Source organism: Arachis hypogaea, chromosome 3 (genome assembly GCF_003086295.3).
Source record: "Arachis hypogaea cultivar Tifrunner chromosome 3, arahy.Tifrunner.gnm2.J5K5, whole genome shotgun sequence".
Lineage (NCBI taxonomy): Eukaryota > Viridiplantae > Streptophyta > Magnoliopsida > Fabales > Fabaceae > Arachis > Arachis hypogaea.
This window is the reverse complement of record NC_092038.1, coordinates 5,268,451-5,293,496: the sequence shown is the minus strand read 5'-3', so window position 1 is coordinate 5,293,496 and position 25,046 is coordinate 5,268,451. Positions and strand designations below refer to the sequence as shown.

Genomic DNA, 25,046 nt, shown 5'->3' with positions numbered 1-25,046 from the left:
CCATTTGAAAGATGATCCACATATGAGACCATCTTCAAGCAGCTTGATTGAATCAACTAACTCAGCATACCCATCTTCTTTCATTCTGAGAACCTCAACACACACCGAGCAAAACACAAGAAGAGCAAATAAAGCAAGCCTTGATCATAGACTTTGTCTTCTGACAACAACTACTAGAAATGAGCTGATTGAAACCCGAAAAATCAAGTAATGCTGCGATTTTCTTGAAATCAAGAAGAGCCTTTGTGAAAGCTCCCATTCTTGGCCAGCAAAAGCATCCAAGAAACACAAATACACCATCAAAATAACGTGGCACAGAACAGGGTTATAGGAATAAATCAACCCGAAAATCTGCACCTTCAGCATTTAAGGTTGGATTTCCAATGCGGCAGCCACAGGAATCACCATCGCCATGAACTCCATCCCACAAGGTGTCAAAATCTGTGGCAACTCAAGCAAAAACGCCAAAGCCTTCCTCAACTCCTTCAGGTTCAAATTACCACCATAAGCCACCCCAAACACACACTATGGCGCATTGAATGGGACCATAGGAATGGAAGTATTCACAACAGAAACATGCAATTGCTTAACAACAATGTTATGAATAGCCATGGTTAATAGCAAGATATAACCTTGTGAAGCATGTGCTCGTTCGTTCTGCCACAAGCTCCACAAGTGGCCAACGACGTCGGAGAGAAGGCACGGGTTGGAACCCTCCAATTCGCGCAAGCACTCGCATGCGATATATCGGGTTTGACGATCCGACCCGAAATTCGGCCAGTTGATGACCGTTAACAATACCTCAACCAAACTTACAACGATCGAGGTAACGGAGATCATGAACTGTTCTCTGAATGAGGTGGTTATGTAAACGCCGTCGATCGGGGATTGGACGACGGTGCGGAGCGCGTCAATTACACGGTCGAGTTGGTACGCGTGGTCGTCGTCGGAAGTGAAGAATGAATCGGAGAACTCGTCGAGGAATACGAGGAGCTAGAACTTGACGGAGAGAGGGAAGTCCTTGCGGAGGACCGAGTTGAGGAGTTGATCGAAGAGCGAAGGGAGAGAGCTCCACTTGTTCTGCCTTCTTTCTTCGCCGCTGAATTGGAAGTCCTCGATTAGGGTTTCCCATTCCTGAGGTGTTAGCGGCTTCGACGGTGGAGGCGCCGCCTTCTCCGTCATGGCATGATGGTCGTTGAGAGCAGCAGCCTGCAGTCTCCAGTGTTATTTTTTTATTATTTTTTTTTTGTTGTTGTTGGTTATAGTCTCCAGTGTTAATTTTACTTGCTGGTTGCTGCAATGCTCCTTAGACACCGTAAGTTTCGAAGGGTACAATGACGCCGATGAACCGGTGCAAATTTGGGCCGGCTCAAATCCACGCTGGTCCAACTAAGCCCATTAATTCTCGTGATAATGTGTTTTTTTCTGGCCGAAACCCCGTGCAAATTGATGTGATCACGTGATACGCACGTGGTTAGGCATTAGGCATTCCACGTACTCAACCGGTCCCTTTAAATACCCGCTCCTTGTTTCAGAAATGAAAAAAAAAAAAAAATTTGCTGCGTTCCAAATCGAGGGGCTTTCTGCTCTGTGAAACAAACACAACTCTCGAACCTTCTAAGTTCTCTTCCTCTTGCTTCCTTCTGGTTCAAGATCTCATTGCAATGGTTCGTACTTCTTTTTAATCACTATTTCTGTTTATTAATTATTTGTGGATTTCTCTTTCTGATTGTTGTAGCCAACATCCATATACTCCATCAAGTCGGTGTATAAGATTTTGAGCTGCTACAGTATTATTCGAGTTTCTTTTCCTTTTATCTTCTGCGATTCCTAGGGTTTCTAATTCAGTTCTTTTCTTTGTTGGCTATGGTGAAAGGCCTTTTTTGCTTCTTTCTGTAACTCACATAAAGCGTAATTGTGTGTGTGCGCGGTCTTCTTTTTTTTTTTTTTTACCATGAAATATAAGAAAAATCTGTATTCATTTTTTTCTTTTTCTTTAAAACATGTAGCTAGTTTTCTAATTGTTTGTGGTTATTCATGCATTTTGATAATGTTTAATTGTTCAAGTTTGGGGTTTAGTACATGTTAGTAGTATTTTTATGAATACAGATGTTCTATTTTCCCAATTTTCCTTCGGTGTCATTCCATTTTGTTTTTCTCTTACTAATTGTTCACTTGATAAGAGAAATCCTACCTTTTTCCCCATATGGTATTATGGTAAGAGAGAAGATGCTGAAATTAAACATACTGAGCGATTTTCCTATTCCATATTTTAGGATGCTACAAAGACCAGCGTTGCTGTGTTGGCATGTACGGATGAAGCAGTTCTTCCTGTAAGTCAAGTATTTGAAGCCATTAAAGAACTTGGAAATGAAGGGGCTGAGCAATATGATCCTTTGGTGGTTACATCTGCATCATCACTAAGTAATTTTCCCTCTCCTTTCTTTGAATTTCTTGTTTGGGGTATTGGTGATCACTAGAGCTGATTTTGCATATAGCATGTCCTACACCATGCGGTTTTAAATTGCTTTTTAAATATAATGAATTTATAAATCAATAAAAAGTTGTACTTTCTACGGTGTGCATCTTCCTTAACTTTGAATACAGAAAGTAAAAGCTTGGTTATATATCTTCTAGACAGATTTTGGTATCAAATGGTGCTTTTATGTGTTGTTTGTATTCAAGGAGTTTATATGCTAGTTAAGTTTCTATACCAATTAGTTTCGGTTGATGCTTCAACAATTAGAGGCTAGAAGCTTTATCCATTGTAATAACGTTTGAAATTGATTTTTTAATGCTTGGCTGCACTCTGTTGGGTATCAAGTTTCATTTAAGTAGGGGAACCTAAGCCTAAATATGCTTCATCTATTGAGAAAAATTCAGATCAAGTGCATGCTTATTATCGATTCCTAAAGCATGCATTTTTGGAACCCTTCAATATGATGAATCCAAAATCTTATTGTACATTTATGTGTTTGATTATATTGTAGTTTAGTAGGAGTAGGGGAGTAGGACATTTTTTTTAACCATCTATTGCATACTGCAGGCAAACTGCCAGTAGAATCTTCCTCTGTAGACATTATGGTTTTAATCTGGCTGTCTCTTGATTGTCCTATGGACCAACTGGTTCAAGAAGGTCTGAGAGTGTTGAAATCAGGTGGAACAACTCTCATTATCAAGTCATCTCAGTCTGCTGCAGGTTCACCTGATACGGTAAAAAAAGGCTTAGTTCTACTTGGGGTAAATTTATATAGTTATGCATGATCTTATTTTCTACATTTGTCCTTACAGATTATATCTGATCTTGAGAGCAAGTTATTGTTGGCTGGGTTTATAGAAGCTCAAGTTGTACAATTAAAATCAACTGTCCTATCAGGAGGCAGATTCTCTGGGGTATGTTAATTATCTTGTATCTGATGCTGCTGTCTCTTATTTATCATCAGGTTAATTTACTCATGTTCTCTCAAGTTTACAAAATGGAATTCAGTATAATCATATGGTGGATGTGTTGAGTGATAGACTGTAACACATGCATTGTTTTTAAAGGATTTAATTCTTGATTGGTTTTGAAATCTGATCTACTGTTATTATCATCAAGTCATTGGATCGAGCACATTTAGTTTCAACTACATTTTTTCTTCTTTTTATCACAACATATATATTTTATCTGGATTCACTGTATTCTGCTCATTTTGTCTTCCTATTGCCTCTTGGGTTGACTATTGGACACGTGGCATGTAAAATTATTCCTTTTTGACTTTTTCTGATTGACTTTGATGAATGTCTTACATATTCTAATTGTTGGTATGTTATGCCTTGCATGCAGATCAAAGCTAAAAAGCCTTCATGGAAAGTTGGATCATCTTTTGCACTGAAGAAAGTGGTGAAGAATTCACCTAAAGTGCAAATTGATGTAGACTCAGATCTGATTGATGAGGATAGTCTTTTGACTGAAGAAGATTTAAAGAAACCCCAGCTTCCACCTAGTAATGTTTACTTTTATAATTGTTGTCCTTAGTTTATTAGCACACTAATACATTAGGCTATTAACTAACATACTTGTCCAATAGGTGATTGTGAAATTGGAAGTACAAGAAAAGCCTGTAAAAATTGCACATGTGGGAGGGCAGAAGAAGAGGAAAAAGCAGTAAAGCTAGGATTAACTGCAGAACAGATCAATAATCCTCAATCAGCTTGTGGAAATGTATGGCTTTTTTTCCTTTGCAATATACAGTTTTATTGTTCATAACCATTTAGAGTATATCTAATTGCATGTAATGTGTGTATGCTTTGCTGTCTGGTGCTGTGCTATGCAGACAGTTCAAAGAAATTTAATTTGTGCATTTTTTTATTCATCAAGTTATCTATATGTTCTTTGTTAGTTTGATAGCTTTGCTTTTCTGTTTTGTTCAGATTAACTAACAACCCCCCCCCCCCCAAAAAAAAAAAAAAAAAAAACCCCTTCCCTGGTAACTCGTGTAATTAGACTCCTGTGACTGTCATTTCTTTCATTTTCAACTATGGAAGTTTGGCCTAATTCATAACTACTTTGGTGAGTTTTATAATTGATAAACCATGTTGAATTGAGCCTACCTACCATGATGGAACAAGAATTTCTAAGTGTGGTTTGAACTCTGGTTGTTGTGACAGTATAATTTGTACACTAGTGTGTGAATATTGGCTTTTCGGTTTTCATTCTGTCAATCTTTGCTAGACCTGTTTTCCCTACATTTTTCACTCTGTTCAAAATTTTTTGGGTCTGTGCAGTGTGGACTAGGGGATGCTTTCAGATGCGGTACATGTCCTTACAAGGGGCTTCCTCCCTTCAAATTGGGCGAGAAGGTACTCTCACTCCCTCTCTCAGCTGTTTGGTTTCAGTTCTCTAGTATAGCATTTGTTAAAAGTGTGTTCATCATACTTTTGCAGGTTACACTGGCCGGTAACTTCCTTGCCGCAGACATATAGCAAAGAAGGGTGCTGTATTATGCTTTATCTTTAGGTGGTTCGTGATTATTTTATTAGTATTAGTCATCTTTAATGCTATCAGAGCCATAATCATCCGAGTTGTTTGATACAATTTTATCTTTCGCTATCTGAGAGACACGAGTTTTGTTGAGTACCATGGTTCTCACAAGTTGAAATGAAAAGTCTAATATATCATAAGCCATAAATCAAGCCAACCTTTAGGCCAATAGTATATCCGTTACCTGCGGATTTTTGTTCTAATCTTTTCCTTTTCCTCCTTCCCAATTGATATTAGCGGCAACTTCGAATTTTTTTTTTTTTTGGGGTTTAAAAAAGAAGAAAAAACGAGTAAAAGCAAAACCCTGTGTAATGATCATGCAAGTGTTGGCTAATCAAATAACTTAAAAACTAGATTTAGACAGGCGCGTTGTGCAGGAGCAAAAATGGATATATAGTTTATAGAATATATAAATTAATTTTAAATTTATACATAAATTGAACTTTAAGAAAAATTACAAAATATTCAATTCGAATTTATTTATTGATTTCATATTTTCATTCTAACTTTCGTTCGTTTAAATAGTCATTTTTGTTAAAATTTAATTTTTTAATTTTATTTTTTATAAATCATGATAATATCATGTATTGTCAATATTATAATTAAATGATATTAAAAAGTAAATTGTTAAAAGTGAAAAAGAAGTGATATATATTTTAGTGGCAAGTCTTGTTACAAATCCTTTAAATATTTTTTGAAGAGAGAAAAAGAGGGGGGTCCCTTTTTTTTTTCTTTGGAAATTTGATTTAAATGTTCAATGACAAATTTATTAATATGTAGTGTGATATATATTGTCAAAATAGGGAAAAAAATAAGGACCAAAATAAAAATTGAATAGTTTATAGGATTAAAATGTTTATTTGAAGTCTATTCAAATATAGAAATACATTACTCATGGAGTGTTTATACGTTTTTAGAATAAAATTAATAATAAATGGTGATATCATATTTTTTAAGAATAAAATACAATTTTAAGTTTAGAATGCGAAGTTCATGTCAAACAAAATTAGGTTATACAATTTCTCCTAAATTTTAGATATTCTAATTTTACAACCATATTATAAATATTTCAATTAAAATATTTTAAGTTTAGAATAATCGACAATCGTAAATGGCAGAACAGAGTTAACCAAAATAGAGCAACTCAATCGCCGCCTCGCCGGTTTGAAGCTGAACTGTGCACCTCGGCTTCTTTTTTGTCCTTTTTCACCTCCGCAATTCTAGGGTTTCAGAGCTTCACATTTTTCTGTCCAAATTCTGTTGCAATTACTCGATACATTCCTTTGAGGCGGTGACCGCGCGGAATCGAGAAACATCTAGACTCTCGTGTGATAATACGGTACGATTTCTTTCTCCTCTTGTTCCTTGGAATCCTATTTAAATCATTCGCTTGCGAAGATAGAAGTTATGCAAGTTTTCAGCTATGGATACTGCACAATCAGAAGTGAGAACAATATCAGGCAACATTAACGACAATATCGATTTAAATATGTCAAAATGGAATTTAGAATAGCATCGATCTGAAAACTGTCCACACAATAATATTTAATTGAATTCCAAACCAGAGAATTCATTTTCCTTGTTGCTGATGTTTCTCTCTTGAATGCAGAGAACCTTGCCTTTCTGAGTAAAAATTAACGTCTATAATAATGCTTCTGGACAAGAATGTCATTCATGAAACGCATTATAAGGTTCTCAATGTCAAGGAAGATTCAAGTTATGAAGAAATCCGTGCTAGTTACCGCTCCGCCATACTCAGTTTGCATCCTGATAAGCTATTGAAATCTTCTGATGCATCCGGCAGCAATCAAACTAGTGGAGATAGATTTCTCAAAGTTCAAAAGGCGTGGGAAGTTCTTGGCGATTCAAGCTCTCGTTTATTTTATGATAGTGAGCTTCGGAGTTCAAGGCGTGATGTCTCAACTGTTGATGTTGCAGAAGATTTAAGCTTAGAGGATATGATGGCTGAAGATGACGGAGAAGCATTGGAACTGTTTTATCAGTGCAGATGTGGAGATTACTTCTCTATAGACTCATTGGAATTGCAGAAAATGGGGTATTCCTTGTTGAGGGATGAAAGTAGAATATCTATATTGAACAATGATTCTTTGCCAGGATCAGTAATTCTTCCCTGTGGATCATGTTCTCTAAAAGCTCGTCTGGTAATCAATATGGATGAACATTGAAATTATTTACATATTTTTTTGTGGTAATGACAATTATTGAGAATTTGAAGTTATTAACATTTTTTATATGAAGATAGCAAACGAATAATATCTCCTCCTTGGATAAAAATTCCTATGGCAAAAACTTGTGTGCCATTTGAAATGTAGAATTTGGAATTATATGAAGTTAATTTCAATCTTAAGTATGCTGACTCACTACAATGAATGAGAGTAAATGTTCATGGCTAAATGTAAGGATTTAGAGTGTGATATCCACCATCTGAAGTATGAATATGCAAAATTTAAGTAAAAGTGTGATATTATTTTGTTGATGAGTCGTTACTTATACATACAAGCTATTTGCAAACTGACTATTATGTACAAGGAACTTCTAATTTCCATGCTGTCTAAATCATGAGTTTGCTTTCTTTTTCTTCAGTTCCAGTAATCTAGAAAACCACTTTTTATCAACATAGGCCTGACCTTGTCCACTTGAAACTGAAAAATCAAAACAAACTTTCATTAGTTTTGGTTGTATATTTTACATGGTGACTCTTGTATGTATATGACAGCAATAAAAAAAGTTAAGAAAATTTGAAAAGCAATAAACAGTGGCCTCATTGTTAAGTTTTTTCAATCTTTTCTTTTTGAAAATTGGAGGTGCTTACATAGTATTGTACCCTCAGATTTCTCGCACAACTCGGAGCAAGTATCCTGCAAATTAATACATGAAAAAAGAAATTAAAGCTGCTAAAATAAGAACTTATAATGATTTGAAATTCTAATGAACACACCTTTACTGTGGAGTTTAGCCTGATAGCATCTTGTACAAGAGAATCCAAATTAACCTCAGATCCTGGTCTGACATATATCACCTGTATTGAAAAGATTAGCTGGGTTAGATTTACCTTAATCATATTTGAATCTGCAAACAATGGACAAGGTATTTTTGCTGTTTTGTTGTTATGAAGCATCATAGCTTCGAATGCCTCCAATGATTGAATAATTAGTATGCATAATGAGGCATAATTATTCCGCCTTAATCTTTAAATATAGTGGTGGTAAAAGCTGTATCCATTCAAAGCATAGTATGTCACAACATAGATAATACCTGAAGTTGACAATAAAATCTTATATTCTTTTGAAAAGTTTTACTAAGTTTTGGAATCGCAAAGAAGGAAAAAATCAAAGCAAGCTTTTCAAATTTATATGCATAATGGGAGACGCAAAAAATGATGAAACTCAATGCATTTAGAGACTTACAGAAGGATCACCACCAATTTCGGGTAGTTGCATCTTGCGGTTATCTCTATTTGCCATGAGAACCCATACGTTAAAGTTTGCGTCAATCTTTGATCATTAAAAAAGAAATGGGGTCATCATATAGAATAGAAAACACTTTAGGAGCCAAATAATATATGAAATTTTCATTCTACCAAATTCATAGAGATATTTGTCCTTAGTTGTACCAAAACCTAAATAGAAGTTGGTAAAGATCGAGCTTAAGTTTATAAGAGGAGATCATAAATGGTTAAATCTCTAACATACCCCTCGTGCAAAAGCCTCTTTTTGGGTTTGTGCAAATTTTGTACAGGCTTTCTTTCTCTTTTTTGTTGGTTTTATGCTGAGATTTTAACTACTAATGATCAAAATCTAAATCTTTAAATCATAGAAGCTTTGATATCATATCATGAACCACTTATTCCAAAAGTTTAAGTTTATAAAAGAAAATACATGAATTATTATATCTCTAATCGAACTTTCTCAAATAATAAAAGGGAAAGAGAAGACGGTAGAGATCAAATTCATAATATCAAAGATACTGCAATAAAAATATAACAACCAACAATGATCCATGCATAATAATTTGAGGGGAAAAAAAAAAGGAAAGAAAAAGCCACATTGTGAACCTAGATTCATATGAAAGGAAATAATACCTGTTGGCAATATGGAGAACAACAGGTGCCACACTTTCTAGTGAATGATGTCATAACTCTTCCATCCACTGATAAGCCAAAGCTAGCATGCTGGCATTACCATGCACAAGCATTGACAAGTGACCAATCAAACTAAATTTGAAAATTTTGGAGCATGAATTCTAGGTCAATGTATGAACACATAAACTAAACATATTTCAATACCATGTCAGTAACAAATTTGAATCTAAGTTGCTAGTCAAACATCAAAATGAAATACTCTGGAACCACCTTTTGGATGTTGAGTTTGATGAATACTTGTGCATCCTTGTGTTGATCATTATCATCTTCAATCAAATCCTGTAACTGCAGTTCTTGCAATGATACATGGTAGTTGCTTGTCCAATCCCCATGATATCTGCCGTCACCTGGTGATATCGTGATCAGCCGGCGACGAGTCGCCCTGCTTGTGTTCTTGCCAATCTAAGTTGATCACACAATTTCTAGCTTCAGAATATGAAGAAGAAAAAGAGAAGATGGAAGACACCACCTTGTATTACAAGTTTTGCTTTGTACATATATCATAGAGATCAACTTTGATACACTATTAGGATAGAAATTTGAATCTTTTAAGGTGACCAATTTGCTTGAAATAAAAAGCAACCTTACTTTATTTTACTCTCAACTTATTAAGATATATTTAGATGATACTTTGTTTCACAATATCTATCACTTTGTAAATTTTGGAATATTCATAACTCAATTAATTTGTATGCAATTTATTACCAGATTTATTGAATTATAAATGTATCAAATTTCCAAATTTACACTAATAATCAACCGTTCAACATATTCAAGATACATAAGCACACATAGAAACAAATCAACAAACAAGGGTGAAGAACTTAAAGAGAAGGTAGTGAAGAATGAAGAATGAAAAAAATAGTTAATTAGTTAGTTACCAATGGAGAGTGAAAGTTATCATTTCTTTTGGTAGAGGCAATGGCATTGTTGGAATTATTGTGAGAGTTCAACTGAGAGTGCAACCTAATGGTGTTGGATTGGTGGCATGGATTGAAAACTGAATTGAAGATCCTTGGAGACACCAAATTTGAAGCTTTGGCCATAACAAAGGATAACTCACTGAACAGAAGAGAACATCACAAGTGATATTTATGTTTGGTTTTATGGGTTGAAACCTTATCTTCATATGTGATTGGGTTTGAGCCTCGTATGCAAGTGTATCTTTATCAATTTATAGGGAAAGTTGAGTATACAGGATAGACCATATTCTAAAATATTGCTAGTGTAATAATAATAGTACTTGTTCGTATTTTATATGTAGTAATTTTTACAAAAGTAAACAATAAAAAAAACATTTTTTTTTTTTACTTTTTAATAGATTTGATGATTTAAAATTTTTATCATTTATAAATTATAATAAACATCTTTTAAACGCTAGTTGATATAATCTAAAATGTATAGTTTTTAGAGGGGTTTGATAGTTAAAATCCATTAAAATTGTTGTATAACTATAAACATTTTGACTTGATTTATTTAATAATTTATTTTCGACTTATTTTTTAAGATTAAAAAAATGCTATTTTTAAGGTTATGCTGGTTAGGTTTTTTTTATCTTTTTCCTTCTCATTGATTCAAGACTACCACATCTTTTAATTAAAAATTATCAAATGTCTACCAGTTATCTAGAGAAGAAAAGTTGTGTTTTTAACTTATGTTTCCTAACCTGAAAGAAAATCAAATTAGGATTATGATCAAATTATTACACTCTATTAAATGTAATCAATACAAATCTTGTAAAATTCAACCCAGATTAAACAATTTATGAATATAGCATCCTCTTTTTCTCTTTACCAAACGGATGTTTCTTTGTTGTTTATAATAAATACATTACCATATGCATGTATGATTTCATCCAATTTATACATCTCAGATTAAACTTCAAAACGAAGATAATTGTCAAAGAATGGTTGGTTCGGTGTAAAATTTATGCTGATAACTAATGGCTACTATTCATGCAATGCTATTATTTATTTTTATACATAAGGAAGAAACCAAATTGATACAAATTAGTCAAATAGAAGGGACAAAAAATCACCTTGATTACAAATTTACAACAACAAAAAATGGCTATTATTTCACTTAACATGTATCTTCTGAGGAAGCAGAGAGTTTGGCAAAAATCTTTTTACAGAATATGGGAAACCAAAAAATCTAACAAGATTTTGGCAATCCTTCTTTGCCTCTATGCTATGAGCTTGCAAGTTGAGGTGACCCAAGTAAGTTTCCCCTTCATAAATATAATACAGTTGCTGACACAGAAGAATACTCAGTCCTATCTGCACTGAAACACTTGCAATGATTATGTAAACAAGAATAACACCCCTTGAGGATTGGAATAGAAGAGAACTCAGTGCAGTAATCATAATTTCAACGATACGTCTCGATTGAGGAAATAGGCCTATAGGCCCATCCAAGTTTTCAAAAGAGTATGTCAGTGATGGCATCTGCCATATATGGGACATTGCATATATGGACATTATAGAAGCATAGGAGGTTCCGGCCAAAGCGGAGATGAGGAAGGCGATGAAGCAGCGGTGGTTATCTGCACCAACACAGTTCCCAATCTGCCAAGAGGACAAAATATTGCCATACATTAAGATACAGAATTAAAGATAGTATGAAGTCCTATTGTATGACAGTCACCATTTAATATCCGTTCCAAAACCTATTGCTTTAAAAATTTAGCACATTGATAACTCAATATATTTGGATGTAATTCTATAAAACTGGAGACACTTGGAACAAATGAATCATGCTGCTGACCACATGACATACTGAATTGTGAACCAACTAGAATACCAAAAGAAAGAAATCCTAAATAGTAAATACAACCTGCATTAGAACTTTCTTTTAATTTGGAGAAACTTTCAAAACATTTCTTACATAGAAAATTGTTTTGTAAGGTCTACACTATATACACTTCATTATTGAAAACAAGAAAAGCTTTAGTATAGAAAAGTACAACAGTATATGAGCCAAAGATTGAAATTTGGATATTTAGAAGATGATGTTAACTTACAAATGGGCAGTGGTGATCCATGTCAAGTATACATTTTCCACATGTTCGACAGTGATGGGTTCTCGGTGACTTAGGTTTCGAGCAGTAGTAACAGAAAGTGTAATTTTCCAGTTCATTTCTACCTACAGTTGGGTAACTTCCCCATAGTATGTTTGGAGGCGATCCAGCACCGTGAAATGCAACGAGGCTGAAGAAAGAAATGGTGGCTATGGACAAGATTGCTGAAATGATAGAGTGAAAAATCCCAGAAAAGAAACTGAAAGAAAAGACAATGGGAAGGACTGCCCACACTGCACCAACTGCACAAAAGACCAATGAATTGAGAAGAATCAGATAATGCAGTTACAAGTCTCTTCCTTTTTTATTTCTTAGGTGAATGCTTCAATGAAACCAGCTACATGATAATAGATATGATAACAATACAGGTAATGATGAGCCTGCAGAAGGAGCAGTGAAGTGCAAGATTGTTCTTAAAGTAAATTTTGCTCAAACAGGGAGAAAGACACACAATCAAAATCCCAGAAAGAAACAAAAAAAAGAGGGGGGAGGGGGGGAGAAGAAGAATTCTGCAGACCAACAATTGCAGATGAGCATCAATTGATTGAACTAAAATCAGATTCAATCAATTTTGGTACCCTTTCTTTTAGTAGGATTCTAGGACCCTTTTACAACAATGTTTCATTTAAAAGAAAAACAAGAAAAAAAGGCTACCAGAAAATCCTGCTTTCGAATATAACTACCATCAATGCACTTGAAAAATATTTTAAACAATCAAGTTTCGGTTTAAACTTCACAACCAAACCTCAAACTGAACAGGCATTTGATGGCATAAGTAGTGCGGAAGAACATTAGTGGCTTACATATTATAAAGAGCATAAACACAAAGACAAATGAAACGATGCACCGTTCCCACAGCCGTCTCCACCAACAGCCCTTAGTGACATTTTTCTGCTTGTTTGGATTTGTTAAAGCTCCACACCAGCCACATTTGAAAACAGATGTACAAGTAGGAAGCGAAAGGCGCAGTCCACAACCCCAGCATGTTGTTTCATAATTCTCAGAAACTGTAGTCACATGCTGCTCCTGCATGATGAGAATTATATGAGCAAAAATGTTGTAAAAGTAAAAAAGCAAGCAATACAATACATGGAGCCATCAATTTACCAAATGATTAAAATAGCTAAGTAGTGCAAGTTCATACATGGAATCTTCATCTGTAAGAATCTCCTCTTATAAATATCAATACAATAAAACTCCCTAAGGGAGCACAACACAGCCATTAATTGACCACATTCAAATTTCTCAACTCCCCAAAGAGTTTCGAATATTGCGATTGTTAAGCGCATTTCACATCAATTGACATGATTTTTCAATGTCACCTCATCCTCCAAAGTAGTAGTTAACCGATGATTTTTGAGATGCAAATAGCCAAATATACCCAAGTTAAAATCTCCACCAAAATGTAATGAGTTTACCATTCATCTAAGAGATACTAAAAGGAATTTCCACCCTCTGCCAGAAAGAGAGAGAGAATCTTCCTCCCAATAAAACCCCATTATCGAGAAAACAGGCCAATTATCTTAAGTTTCTCCCCTCTTGTCAAAATGTCATTCTTCAAAAGTTCCAAGTGATCCTTCTCCTTCCTTGGTGTTACTTTTATCAAAAAAGTTAAGGGTGTTACAGACTTATCAACCAAATTACCACTAACAAAATGCTTTTGATTCTAATCAAATTTCTTTTTTTTTTTTAGTTACAAAGTTCTAATCATCCAAGGTGCCAAAATATCTGAGGATTCATATATAAAACAACCAAAGATGATTCAAAAGAAACCAATTCAGAAATGGCAACAACAGATAACTAACAACATAGAAAATATGAAATGAAAAAATGGATGCTACCTAAAACCTGAAAAATGGAGGGAAAACATAACAAAAAGAAAATAAACAAATACAAAACCAACCTCGGGTAAAGAAGAAGAAGAGGAGGAAGAAGAAGAAGAAGAAGCCATGAATGCGAATATGCAATTCCTTGCTCCTCAAAAAGTGGATTGTATTGTACAACAACAAAAATCAACAAATATTTACATAGCAAAATTACAAAGTACTCTGTTCTGGTAGGAATCAAAACAATGTACCTGTTCTTCTCTCTCTCTCTTTTTTTTTTTTTTTAACAAGAAAGTTTTAGAGAAACAAACAATGTATGAGAGGTTCTCTCAGCGACACCGGAATCAACCGGGTTGATTCCAAACAACCGATGAATGGAAGTTATATTTGGCTCTTTTTTTTAGTTAGGAACAAAAATTTATTTTTAAAAAAATTCATAAAATAGCGAAATGAAATGAATAAATGATTTTGATTTTATAGAAAATAATTTAATTTTGATTAACTATATAAAAATTTTATACATACATTTAATTGTGTATACGTGAGTAAAAATAATTTTATTTTACAATTATTAAATAAATATATATAATAACGAACGTATTTAAATAATTATATAAAATTATTTAGAGGACAATTTACCTATTTAAAATAAATAGAAAAAAATTTACTCAATTATAACAATTGAGAATTAGTTACTTGCATGTTTTGATTCATTTTTTTATATACTACGTGGTAACTTTTCACGTTTTACAACTAACACGTAAATCATAGTAAGCTCCAACGATTTATGAAAGAAGTATTATAAATATAAATCGTGGTAACCTTTCACACATTATGAAGTGAATATTGAGAAACGTAAATCGTGTTAACCTCCCACTGTTTATGAAGAGATCAGGTTTGGGCATAAACCGTAATAACGTGCCATGGTTTTTGAGTACCACGGTTTATATTTATGATGCTTCTTTTATAAACCGTTGGAGCTTATTACGGTTTATGTGTTAGTTGTAAAACGTGGAAGGTTAACACTGATTATATAAAAATGAATTAGGACATGCAAGTAACCTATTTTCAATTGTTGTAATTGAGTAAGTTTTTCGTCCATTTATTTTAAATAGGTAAATTGTCCTTATTTATACTTGTTAATACTAGAGTGAGACCGCGCAATGTGCGGAGAGGTAGATTACTTATATTATAAATAGATTTTAATAAATGTTATATTAAAAATATTTTAGAGAACATAATATAAATAGATTTTGAATTTTTTTAAAAAAAACATAGATTATTTATATTAGAGTTATATAAAACTGCATTTTCATTTTTTTTTCATTTTTTGATTTGCATTAATTGCTACACTTTGTCTTTTTTTGGGTTTTCTTTTTGTAAATAATTAAAAAATGAATGATTGAGAATGAAAAACATATAAAAATGTTAAATTAAATTTAAGAAATTTTTGACAATTAGCATGAGAGATTAAGAAATGAAGAGTAGTAAGAGTCTTAATATATATAAGTTATAGAATTTGAATATTTGTAACTAAAATTTTTTATAATAATTATTATCATGACACTTTTAATGTATGTTTATTGCATTTAATTAGTAATTGATGTTTCAATTGAATAATAATATATAAGAGTTTTTTGTTTTAATTTTTTAAAATATTTTACTAAATAGTGATTGGTTGATTTTCATCTTTTGCCAAGTCATTAGAATTGCTGATGTGGCATCATTAGCAAAGAAAATATGGCTTAAACTCATTGTGGAGAAAGTTAGTATCAACTTTTATATATTATAAAAATGTTAAATTAAATTTAAGAAATTTTTTTATAATTAGTACGAGAGATTAAGAAATGAAGAGTAGTAAGAGTCTTAATATGTATAAGTTGTAGAATTTGAATATTTGTAACTAAAAATTTTTATAATAATAATTATTATGACATTTTTAATGTATGTTTATTGCATTTAATTAGTACTTGAATAATAATAGATAAGAGTCTTTTGTTTTTATTTTTTTAAAACATTTTACTAAATAGTGATTGGTTGATGTGAGACCCGCGCAATACACGGAGAGATAAATTATTTATACTATATAGTGTATTTTAATAAATGTTATATTAAAATATGTTAGAGAACATATTATAAATAGATTTTGAATTTATTTATTTTTAAAAAAGATATAAGTTATTTATATTAGAGTTATATAAAACTGCATTTTTATTTTTTTCCATTTTCCGTTTTGCATTAATTGCTACACTTTGTCCTTTTCTTACGTTTTTTGTTTGTTTGTAAATAAAAATGTTATATTAAATTTAAGAAATATTTTATAATTAGTACGAGAGATTAAGAAATGAAGAATAGTAAGAGTCTTAATATGTATAAGTTATAAAATTTGAATATTTGTAATTGAAATATTTTATAATAATAATTATTATTATGGCACTTTTAATGTATGTTCATTGTATTTAATTAGTACTTGATGTTTCAATTGAATAATAATAGATAAGAGTTTTTTGTTTTAATTTTTTAAAAATATTTTATTTTACTAAATAGTAATTGGTTGATTTTCATCTTTTGCCAAGTCATTAGAATTGCTGATTTGACATCATTAGCAAAGAAAAGATGGCTTAAACTCATTGTAGAGAGAGTTGGTATCAGCTTTTATATATTATAAATAGATAAATAGATAGATAGATAGATTTGGCAAGATTTAAGTGTTGAATTCTAAAATTTTGCCAAGTAAGCAATGGTGCTTAATGTGGGTAAACCTAATATTGGTTGTGACTGTTGGACAGAACCGTTTAAAAAAGATGAATACATAAACGTGTGCTACCTCCAATGAGTTCACAATGAAAATGTTATTATTTATAACAAATAAATAGGGTCATTGAAAATGATATTGAACAACAGAATGAGAAGAGTAAATGACAAAGTTGAAAATCTTTAGAAAGATACCTGGGACGAATTTCCTATGTTGGCGGCGCCGAATGGTAACGTTGGTATGAGACCCAGAATCGAGCTCCGACAGAAAAACCGCAATAGGAGAAATGGAGTTTGCCTTAGTTTCTGCAATTTATGCAATGCGGTTCCGCTGGAGATGGACATCGTGATGGACAATTTGTTTTGAGGAAAATACAATGACTCATGGGACCGGAAGAGGATGGAGGAAATAGGATCTTCGTATGGAGAGGTGCTAAGAGGAAGAGGGTTTTGAGAAGTATGAGAAAGGTAATAAGCTCTTTGGTTTTCAGAACTTTTTTTTGGGGTAAATGTTAATTTGTGTTTTTGTTGTTTTAGAAATAATGATTGATGAAAAAGTTAAGTTGTTGGTTTTTATGATGTTTTTTAGTTGTTTTTTGTATTTTTTTATTTGAAAATAAAAGTTGATTTGACAAGATTTGAGTGGTGGATTCTAAAATTTTGCCAAGTAAGGAATGGTGCTGACATAACGTTCATAACGTTAATAGAAGAAGAGAAATAATTTAAAAATAATGTGGGTAAACCTATATACCTACTTTTATATATTAAGAATAGATACTAAAATTAATCTTAAAATATATATTATTGGGAGATATCTTAAGAAAAATTCGTGGATTATTATTATAAGAGAAAAATGGTTAATCAATTTGAACTACAGAGGAATTTGTTCTCTCTAACATAAAATTCTAAATACTGCAATTCATTTTTTACTTTCATATATTATACTTCTTCTAAATTGACAAATTCATTTTGCTATTATTAGATTTCTTTTTCTTTGGCAAAAGTTATTGGTATCTCCTGTGTTTAAAGTTTGGTTTTTTCTATAATTTTACTGGATTTTTAATTAAGTCTTTATATATATATTTTTTTAATTAAACTTTTATATTATATTCATTTTATAACTAAGTTTCTATCGTAATAAAAACGTTATATTCTATTAAACTATTCAGAATATTCAGTCAAGTGTTAGCCATATTTGTTTTGTTTAATAGAATTTTTTGTTAATTCGTTTTCGTTTTGTCATAGCAGAGACTTAATTACAAAATCTGATATAATATAAAAATTCAATTGAAAAAAAAATTAGAAACTTAATTAAAATTTTGATAAAATTATAAGGACCGATAGAATAATTAAACCTTAAAATTTCTATTATCGTACGGTGGTAGGCACGTAGTGGTTAATTTTTTTTGTATATTGAAAAAAATTTGGTGTAATACTTAATCATTAGATTTTATGGTGTTTTTCAAAATTGTGGGAATAGTACAATCCGCTCCCCTTGTATTGATAATACGCCCCCCTTGTATTGTATATTTTAAAAACACCATAAAATTCAATGATTGAGTATTACACCAATGGTATACCAATATGTAAAAAAATAGTGAATTTGAATGTACTATTTTCATTTTCTTCTCTCTTGATACACTTTTTAATATTTTCTTGACCACGAATTTCACCTTCAAACAATGGGTAATTCAGTTAATTTTTTCAAATTTTTTAATCATGTTGATCAAAATAATTGTAAGGTTAAATTATTTTACATGTGTATCCAATTACATAATATCACATTAATAAAAATAATTATCTTTTATATTGATTGCGTGAATGATTATACAAAAGAACAGTTATAAACTATGTAAAATATTTTAAATGATTCATAAAGATTTAACTTTATGCATCTTATTATAAATATATTTCAAGGTAATTAACCATGCCAAATCTTTTTGAAGGCAAAACATGAAGACAAGTCAAAGTGTTATGTACATTCATCCTTTCTTTTCTTTTTTTTTTTTGACAAGATATAATAGTCAAATTAGACATAGAAATATTTGTTCTCTAAAAGTAAATTTGTCATTGAAAAATTTTATCATTCAAATAGATCATTTTAAGATTATAAATTAATCAATTTTATTCTTTCATTACTTTATTAACAATTTTCATCAATGATGATATATAATATTAACTAACAGTATATATAATATCTAGCATGCCCAATTAGATGTTTAACAAATACGTTTTATGAAAATCTATACCCATTTTCCCAAATCCTAATCCCAATATAACCTAAGCGACACTAAATTAATAGATCTTCATCGTCAAATTAAACGTACCAGGTATCATATATGTTATCGGTTAATATTTCAAACCATCAACCAATGACAAAAATTGTTAATGAAGTGATAGAAGAAAAAAATAATTAATTTATAATCTTTAATTGATAAAATCTTTCAGAAATAAATTTAAAAAATGATCCATCTTTTAGAGACTAAATTTGACCTACCCAAATAAAAATTTGTAACCATTCCCAAATGAAAATTTTGGATAACTTGCCCAAACAAGCGCCACATTTTTTCTGATTCTTCACCTCCATGATTATAACTAATCACAAAATGGATGCTACTTGCCTACTTTTGTCTATATATGCTCTTGTAAATTATTCATACAATGAACAAGAACTTAATAAATATCGAGTCTTTTAGAACATTGAAGAAGGTGAATAAATGGTAGTCATGGCCAATTTAAATGTCTCACGCCATCATCACTCAAGTCCCATGCTCCTGCTGCCATTTCATGATATAACTGGTCCCAACCCCAACTCGAGAACCCGAGGAAAAACCAGTAATTATCAGCTGGTTTATTTGCTGACTTTAGTTCCTCGATTTTTCGAATTGTTGTTACCTGATCAAGAAAGTAAATTCGGGGAAGGATTTCGGGTGAAGAACCACTGGAAACTGTTGTTAAAGATGAAAGAGGCAGTCCAGATTGCATAACTGGACCACCAAAGGATAGAGGAGCCTCCTTAAGCTTTTCAAAGCCTTCTTGGAGTGTAGGCAGAACATTCCATTCTATAGGCTTGTTAATGATAAGACCTTGAAATCCAGTTAATTGATCAGCTGTCACGATGAGAATCTTCGCTCTGTCAAATGGCTGAACCCCAGAGAGCTTTTCTGTGGCAATTAGCACTGAACCAATCATCACTTGAGACAATGCTTCATGTGATCCATCTGATACAGGTGAATTCATCACATTAGGTCTGACCACCTCGTCCCCCATGTTATCATGAACTGGAGCTGCAACATATTTGCTGTGTTTATGAAGTGATTCTTCATGGATTTCAGTTTGCAAAGTATCATACAAATCTTGATTCTTCACTACCCTCTCAGATACCCAAAGAACTGGCAAATCGTGAGATAAAAATCATCATTAAGACTACCACTTTGTTTATGGCTAATAAAACAGATGACAAATAATTGAAAGATGGCATGCAAATACAAGAAGGAAGAAACAGAAGATACATCAGCCACAAGTTTGTGATTCTACTACTCAAGCCCCTTCGATGGCAATGACCTCCATAAAGTGTGTGATCCAAATTTGACATAATTATTATCCGGTTCCTTTTTGATAAACTGAAACATTCAACAAGAGTCTATGATACATGAATGCCTACCTTTCTCCTTGATAAGATGATGAAAGTTACTTCCATGGTCAGCCACAAACTTCATAATATCAATTACTGCCATATCTCCTTGATAAAGAATAGCTTTCTTGATTTCTGCCGGAAATAAAATCAGTGCAGGATAAACCTCGCCCTGCATATTAGAAAATATACCAAAATAATCAAGTGGCTATAATTTCCAAAAATTTCAACAGAATAAAATGTGTTGTGTAAAAAATTAATGGCAAATAGATAAGCAAGATAGAGCAACAAGGATCAGAAAACATGGTTACAAAAGTACCTGATTTGCTGACTTCAATATCAAGTCACAGTCATTCAACGTACAATCTAATAAGTAGATTTCAGGAAGCTTCAGCGTAACATAATCCAAGCCTTCTGCCATGTAATCATCAATTGTAAGACTGTTAGAGACTGCATCTACCATATCACCAGGAAATTCATCTAAAATTCAATTCACATAACAGAAAATTCTTGCCCACCATTCCACCCGATAAGAACAATTAAGATTCACCAAAGGATCAGTGTTCATAATAACATGCAAATGGATAAACAAATAAAAAGACACATATATACAATATTACTGATCAGAAATACCTTTCACGTCCTGGGATCCACTCCTCAACATATTTGCATAGTCCTTGATGGCCAAATATACTTCCCGTACAACCATTTCCATTCTCTGGCAAAATGCACACCAACTATTGCTAAACAAGACCAACACATCTTTATTCCATGCATTAGAAGCATTTTCTTTATTAGACAGGTTGAAACCAATAACAAGTTCAGAGAAAGTGCAAGTCGTGATCCTAGGTATAGAGTCCAGCTCATGAAAATCCAAATTAACAAATGGAGGACGGGTGGCCTCCCTTTGGCCTTTAAGAACATGTCCTGACCGCTGATACGGATACAGGGTTCCATTAAGAAACTCGGAAAGAAAAGCATGCAGCGAAGAAAAGTCGAAAGTTTCCACTTCAGGGTAAACATAGTGTTGTTGCCAAAAGGGGTCAACTATAACCAAAGATGGAATTGTAGAACCCCCAGTTAGACTTTTAAGTAACTGGTAATTTCCATCAGAATAGAAAAAAGAACCATTAAAACCAATAAAATGAGACTTTCCTTCCCCGATCATGTACCCATCTGAAGAATCTTCTGTTTCCAGTTTCAAGTTGGCAGCAGAAAGATCTTGATCACCAACAGATTCTTCAGAATCCCCATATTTTATATCATTACTTGAGACAAAAGTAGGTGGCTTCACTTCGTCATGCTGAGAAGATGGATCATTTAAATTGGGATTGTTCTGAAGCTCAATAGCAGATCTATATGGACCATTTTCCTGCTCTACAGTATCCGTATGGCCTTCTTGAGAAGTTTCTGTTGAAATTTGATTTGACTGAAACTCTGACGGTGGTTGTTCAGCATTTGCTGACTTGATATCAATATCATCAGATAAAAGTTGGAAACCTAAATCCTTTGCAAGGGAGCTAAGTTTTGAAGCCTTCTTTTGCTGGAGAAGGTAACCAAAGATCTCACTCAAAGAACTAGCTTTTATATCCGAAGCTATATTTTCCAATCGAAGTTGCTGACCATCTTTTAGAAGCATGATGGAAGACAGCTTCTCCTTTAGTTTAATCTTCTGAGCTGTCATAGACAACTTTAACTTGGGATGCTCAGATTTACTCTTCCACTCATGATAATCCTGGACAGAAACTTTCACGTGATTATCATTGCTACTATTACCTGCTTGATTCACAACATTATAGTGTTGTGCCAATACTCTAAAAGCATCAAGTGCTTCCTTACTTTTCCCCCTAGTCTCAGAGGAGTCAGATGATCTATCAACAAATAAAAGTACTGATGGCTTGTTTGCTGGTAAAATTGGATCCCGATCATGTCCATTACCTTCCAGCTGAATGATAAAAAGCAAGACAGTATCAGTCTAAAAATGGATGTCAATTGAAAGATGTTGCTAAATTACTCCACAATAAGAATACAATCATAGCTCATCCGTGAGATAGGAAATGAGAACAATGAAGAATTTGGAACAACTACAAAAAGCAAAAGTTAGGAAGGTTTTATTCACCTCTTTGACAAAATAATTATTCATCTGCAAAACATAGTTCAAGTCATCCTCTACTTTAATAATATTTGAACAACTTGAACACCCAGCTTGGTAGAGAACTGCAAACCACGAACCAGATTCATCAACACCAAGGGATGAAAGCATTGATTTATCTGAAACCAGACCAAATCTATGTCGTTCTGGAGGCAGAAAGAATTCTCTCACAGCAGTCATGAATTTCAAGTAAAAAGAATGAAACCGTTCGAATTGTTCAGGTGAACAGGAATATGGAACATGAAAAGTTGTATCCTTAGAATCCTCAAGAAGACCATCATTTACTGAGGCAGATTCCCCAAGCCCAGGAGCTTCACAGAACCCATTATTGATACCAAGCTCCGCCTTGCACATATGATTCTCTGGTAATTTCAGGAGGGGGAAAAGAAAAACTGATATGATGAATTTATTATGTAATCTGAAAACTTCAAATTTGTCATGCACTTAGATAATACCAGGCACCTTCTGGTTAGTCTTCCCACTTGATATTGGAAGTTTGTCATTCCCTCCGCTAAAGCCCATTCCAAGGTGATCACCTGCAAGGAAAGTTCTATTATTTTATACTAAAAGCATCTTGCAACAATGTTGTTCAATAATACCACTTCTAAACATATGAAAGGAAAATGCTTATATGTTGGCTCCTGTGCAACAACTACAACCATTAACAGATTACAAGTAGCATATATGATGATACCAGTTCCACCCATAGAATTCAATGGGATAAACATAAACATCCCTACTCATGATGCCTCCAATGGATGCAGTCCTTATGCTAGCTGTGGATCACACCATTACTAACAAATAAATCCTATGGCCTAGCATTTGATCCAACAATATAAATACAAAAGTATAAGGGAAAAAAACTGAGCATCATACAATACCAAAATGTTTAACTAAAACGATAAACACCAAATCCAATTAAGTAACACAAGTGACGAACATCCAGACACTAACCTCGCATGCTAAACCCATTTTCTGTTCCATTTTTCCTACTCTTGGCGAGTAGCTTCGGGGTCCAACCACAAAAGTCAACAAGAACCAGAACCTTATCGGTTGAATCGACGAAGACTCTCAAATCCTCAGGAGTGTTGAGGGATTTGAGAGGAACCTCCTCAGGCGCAAGAGACATGTAAGGACGCAATGAAGACAAAATGTTCCTGGCACTGAACCTCCCTTTGTACTTGTAAGACACCGAATAGTGAAAATAAAGCACTGATATCCCATCAGCACTAGCACCAAGGGAATCTGCCAGCATCTTCTCAATATTCCTATGCATATACATCAATTTCAGATTGCCAAACTCTTCAAACCTATCAGAAACCATTAGTGACACATCCTTCATAAGAGAACGAGCCTCACCAGACCCTAGGATTCAAAAATTAGGAATAAAACATCAGAACTTCGTATAGATACGAACTTCAGTGACAGAAATAATAATTTGCTTACATGGAATAGTGAGGAGAAGGATGATGTGGGGATAGAGTTGGATCTGAGAAGAGAAATTGTGTTTGGTGAGGATCTCCCATTCGCCAACGTTGCGCGATGATGATGATGATGATGGTGACGATGCTACAACTAGTTGTACAGTAGGTACCACTGCGACTAGCACCGTGAATATGGTGATGAAGAATAGTGGTTTGTGATTCTTCATCGGAGCTTTGAGCTTTGTGAGTGAATGAAATGAAGTGTTATCAGTATCAGTGTTATGTTCAAGGCACTGAGTACTCACTCCAGAGTTGCCATGACCGCTTTACTCGCTCGCGGAGGCGCGGCGATATGTCTTTGAGTGTGGTTTGTTTCGAGTTTCGAGTTTCGAGTTTCGAGGTAATCGTGTTTGTAGCTAACTAGCTACAGTGTAATAGTTGCTAGTAGCCTGATACTGTTGTAGCTTGTGTAATTGTGTTGCTGATGAGAACGAGTTAAAGTCAACAAGTAACAAGCGGGCCGGCCCAGTCTTCCTAGACTGGAGATCAGCTTCAATTTAATTTGGTTAAGTTACACGGTTAATTTCTATATTTTTGCTGTAATCATAATTTGTTCCTCCTTATAAATTATTGGCACTTTGAGTTGTTGTATCTATATGTCGAACACATTTAAATATAATATTTATTAGCACTCGTTTCACACATATATTTATCGTGTTTAATCGTATGTTAATAAAAAATAAAAAAATTTATCGGATACATTTAGACACACTTATGTTATATTATTAAAATAAATTTAAAAATAATATATATTATTATTTATTAAAATAAAAAATATTTTAAATATTTTATATAATTAAAATAAAATAATTAAAATATTAATTTATATTTTAATATTAATAAAATATCAAAATTTTTATTTTTATTTTTCTAAAACTTACTTCAAATTTTATTTTGAAATTTATGTGTAATTTATTTGTTTTGGAAATTAA

At 32.9% G+C, this 25,046-nt stretch overlaps 5 protein-coding genes across 8 annotated transcripts; 2 read left to right on the top strand and 3 right to left on the bottom strand.

Annotated features, from left to right (window-relative positions):
• Positions 1-659: 659 nt before the first annotated feature.
• Positions 660-5,192, top strand: LOC112789021 (anamorsin homolog). Its single transcript, XM_025830731.3, has 8 exons — positions 660-1,667; positions 2,277-2,424; positions 3,047-3,213; positions 3,292-3,393; positions 3,827-3,986; positions 4,071-4,204; positions 4,768-4,842; positions 4,927-5,192. Exons 1-8 carry the CDS (start codon positions 1,665-1,667, stop codon positions 4,963-4,965), a joined length of 828 nt encoding a protein of 275 aa, XP_025686516.1. The 5' UTR covers positions 660-1,664; the 3' UTR covers positions 4,966-5,192.
• Positions 5,193-5,277: 85 nt separating this feature from the next.
• Positions 5,278-7,391, top strand: LOC112789020 (uncharacterized). The gene is made up of 2 exons (XM_025830729.3): positions 5,278-6,362; positions 6,633-7,391. Exon 2 carries the CDS (start codon positions 6,673-6,675, stop codon positions 7,207-7,209), a length of 537 nt encoding a protein of 178 aa, XP_025686514.1. The 5' UTR covers positions 5,278-6,362; positions 6,633-6,672; the 3' UTR covers positions 7,210-7,391.
• Positions 7,392-7,469: 78 nt separating this feature from the next.
• Positions 7,470-10,414, bottom strand: LOC112789019 (large ribosomal RNA subunit accumulation protein YCED homolog 2, chloroplastic). Of its 2 annotated transcripts, XM_025830727.2 has the most exons (7): positions 10,067-10,403; positions 9,396-9,587; positions 9,126-9,215; positions 8,452-8,538; positions 7,983-8,063; positions 7,857-7,902; positions 7,470-7,686 (listed from the first exon to the last, which is right to left on the bottom strand). In XM_025830727.2, exons 1-7 carry the CDS (start codon positions 10,229-10,231, stop codon positions 7,601-7,603), a joined length of 747 nt encoding a protein of 248 aa, XP_025686512.1. In that variant the 5' UTR covers positions 10,232-10,403; the 3' UTR covers positions 7,470-7,600. The 2 variants fall into 2 exon arrangements, with proteins under 2 accessions (XP_025686512.1, XP_025686511.1); XM_025830726.2 differs by having other exon boundaries at positions 7,857-8,063; positions 10,067-10,414.
• A 721-nt stretch (positions 10,415-11,135) lies between these two features.
• On the bottom strand, positions 11,136-14,451 carry LOC112789018 (protein S-acyltransferase 11). The gene is made up of 4 exons (XM_025830725.3): positions 14,168-14,451; positions 13,068-13,290; positions 12,208-12,506; positions 11,136-11,752 (listed from the first exon to the last, which is right to left on the bottom strand). The coding sequence occupies exons 1-4, from the start codon at positions 14,213-14,215 to the stop codon at positions 11,264-11,266; spliced, it is 1,059 nt and encodes a 352-aa protein (XP_025686510.1). The 5' UTR covers positions 14,216-14,451; the 3' UTR covers positions 11,136-11,263.
• Positions 14,452-19,362: 4,911 nt separating this feature from the next.
• On the bottom strand, positions 19,363-24,581 carry LOC112789017 (uncharacterized). 3 transcript variants are annotated; one of them, XM_025830722.3, is made up of 8 exons: positions 24,077-24,581; positions 23,585-23,995; positions 23,086-23,166; positions 22,598-22,992; positions 21,112-22,423; positions 20,798-20,892; positions 20,509-20,650; positions 19,363-20,236 (listed from the first exon to the last, which is right to left on the bottom strand). In XM_025830722.3, exons 1-8 carry the CDS (start codon positions 24,279-24,281, stop codon positions 19,569-19,571), a joined length of 3,309 nt encoding a protein of 1,102 aa, XP_025686507.1. In that variant the 5' UTR covers positions 24,282-24,581; the 3' UTR covers positions 19,363-19,568. The 3 variants fall into 3 exon arrangements, with proteins under 3 accessions (XP_025686507.1, XP_025686508.1, XP_025686509.1); XM_025830723.2 differs by having other exon boundaries at positions 20,798-20,889; positions 24,077-24,521; XM_025830724.3 differs by having other exon boundaries at positions 23,585-23,940; positions 24,077-24,521.
• Between the last annotated feature and the right edge of the window lie 465 nt (positions 24,582-25,046).

What these genes read in the sequence shown, in the direction of transcription:
- LOC112789021 (XM_025830731.3), top strand. An exon ending in TACATCTGCATCATCACTAA is followed by an intron (nt 2,425 to 3,046) that starts GTAATTTTCCCT and finishes TGCATACTGCAG; the next exon opens with GCAAACTGCCAGTAGAATCT. An exon ending in CCTTCAAATTGGGCGAGAAG is followed by an intron (nt 4,843 to 4,926) that starts GTACTCTCACTC and finishes ATACTTTTGCAG; the next exon opens with GTTACACTGGCCGGTAACTT.
- LOC112789020 (XM_025830729.3), top strand. Translation starts at nt 6,673, where the DNA reads ATGCTTCTGGACAAGAATGTCATTCATGAAACGCATTATAAGGTTCTC.
- LOC112789019 (XM_025830726.2), bottom strand. Translation starts at nt 10,231, where the DNA reads ATGGCCAAAGCTTCAAATTTGGTGTCTCCAAGGATCTTCAATTCAGTT. An exon ending in ATAACTTTCACTCTCCATTG is followed by an intron (nt 9,588 to 10,066) that starts GTAACTAACTAA and finishes TGATCAACTTAG; the next exon opens with ATTGGCAAGAACACAAGCAG. An exon ending in ATCTGAGGGTACAATACTAT is followed by an intron (nt 7,687 to 7,856) that starts GTAAGCACCTCC and finishes TTGATTTTTCAG; the next exon opens with TTTCAAGTGGACAAGGTCAG.
- LOC112789018 (XM_025830725.3), bottom strand. Translation starts at nt 14,215, where the DNA reads ATGGCTTCTTCTTCTTCTTCTTCCTCCTCTTCTTCTTCTTTACCCGAG. An exon ending in GTTTATGCTCTTTATAATAT is followed by an intron (nt 12,507 to 13,067) that starts GTAAGCCACTAA and finishes TCTTTTGTGCAG; the next exon opens with TTGGTGCAGTGTGGGCAGTC. An exon ending in TGGATCACCACTGCCCATTT is followed by an intron (nt 11,753 to 12,207) that starts GTAAGTTAACAT and finishes TCCTCTTGGCAG; the next exon opens with ATTGGGAACTGTGTTGGTGC.
- LOC112789017 (XM_025830722.3), bottom strand. Translation starts at nt 24,281, where the DNA reads ATGAAGAATCACAAACCACTATTCTTCATCACCATATTCACGGTGCTA. An exon ending in CCTTCTCCTCACTATTCCAT is followed by an intron (nt 23,996 to 24,076) that starts GTAAGCAAATTA and finishes TTTGAATCCTAG; the next exon opens with GGTCTGGTGAGGCTCGTTCT. An exon ending in TATTGAAGTCAGCAAATCAG is followed by an intron (nt 20,651 to 20,797) that starts GTACTTTTGTAA and finishes TCTAATATGCAG; the next exon opens with GGCGAGGTTTATCCTGCACT.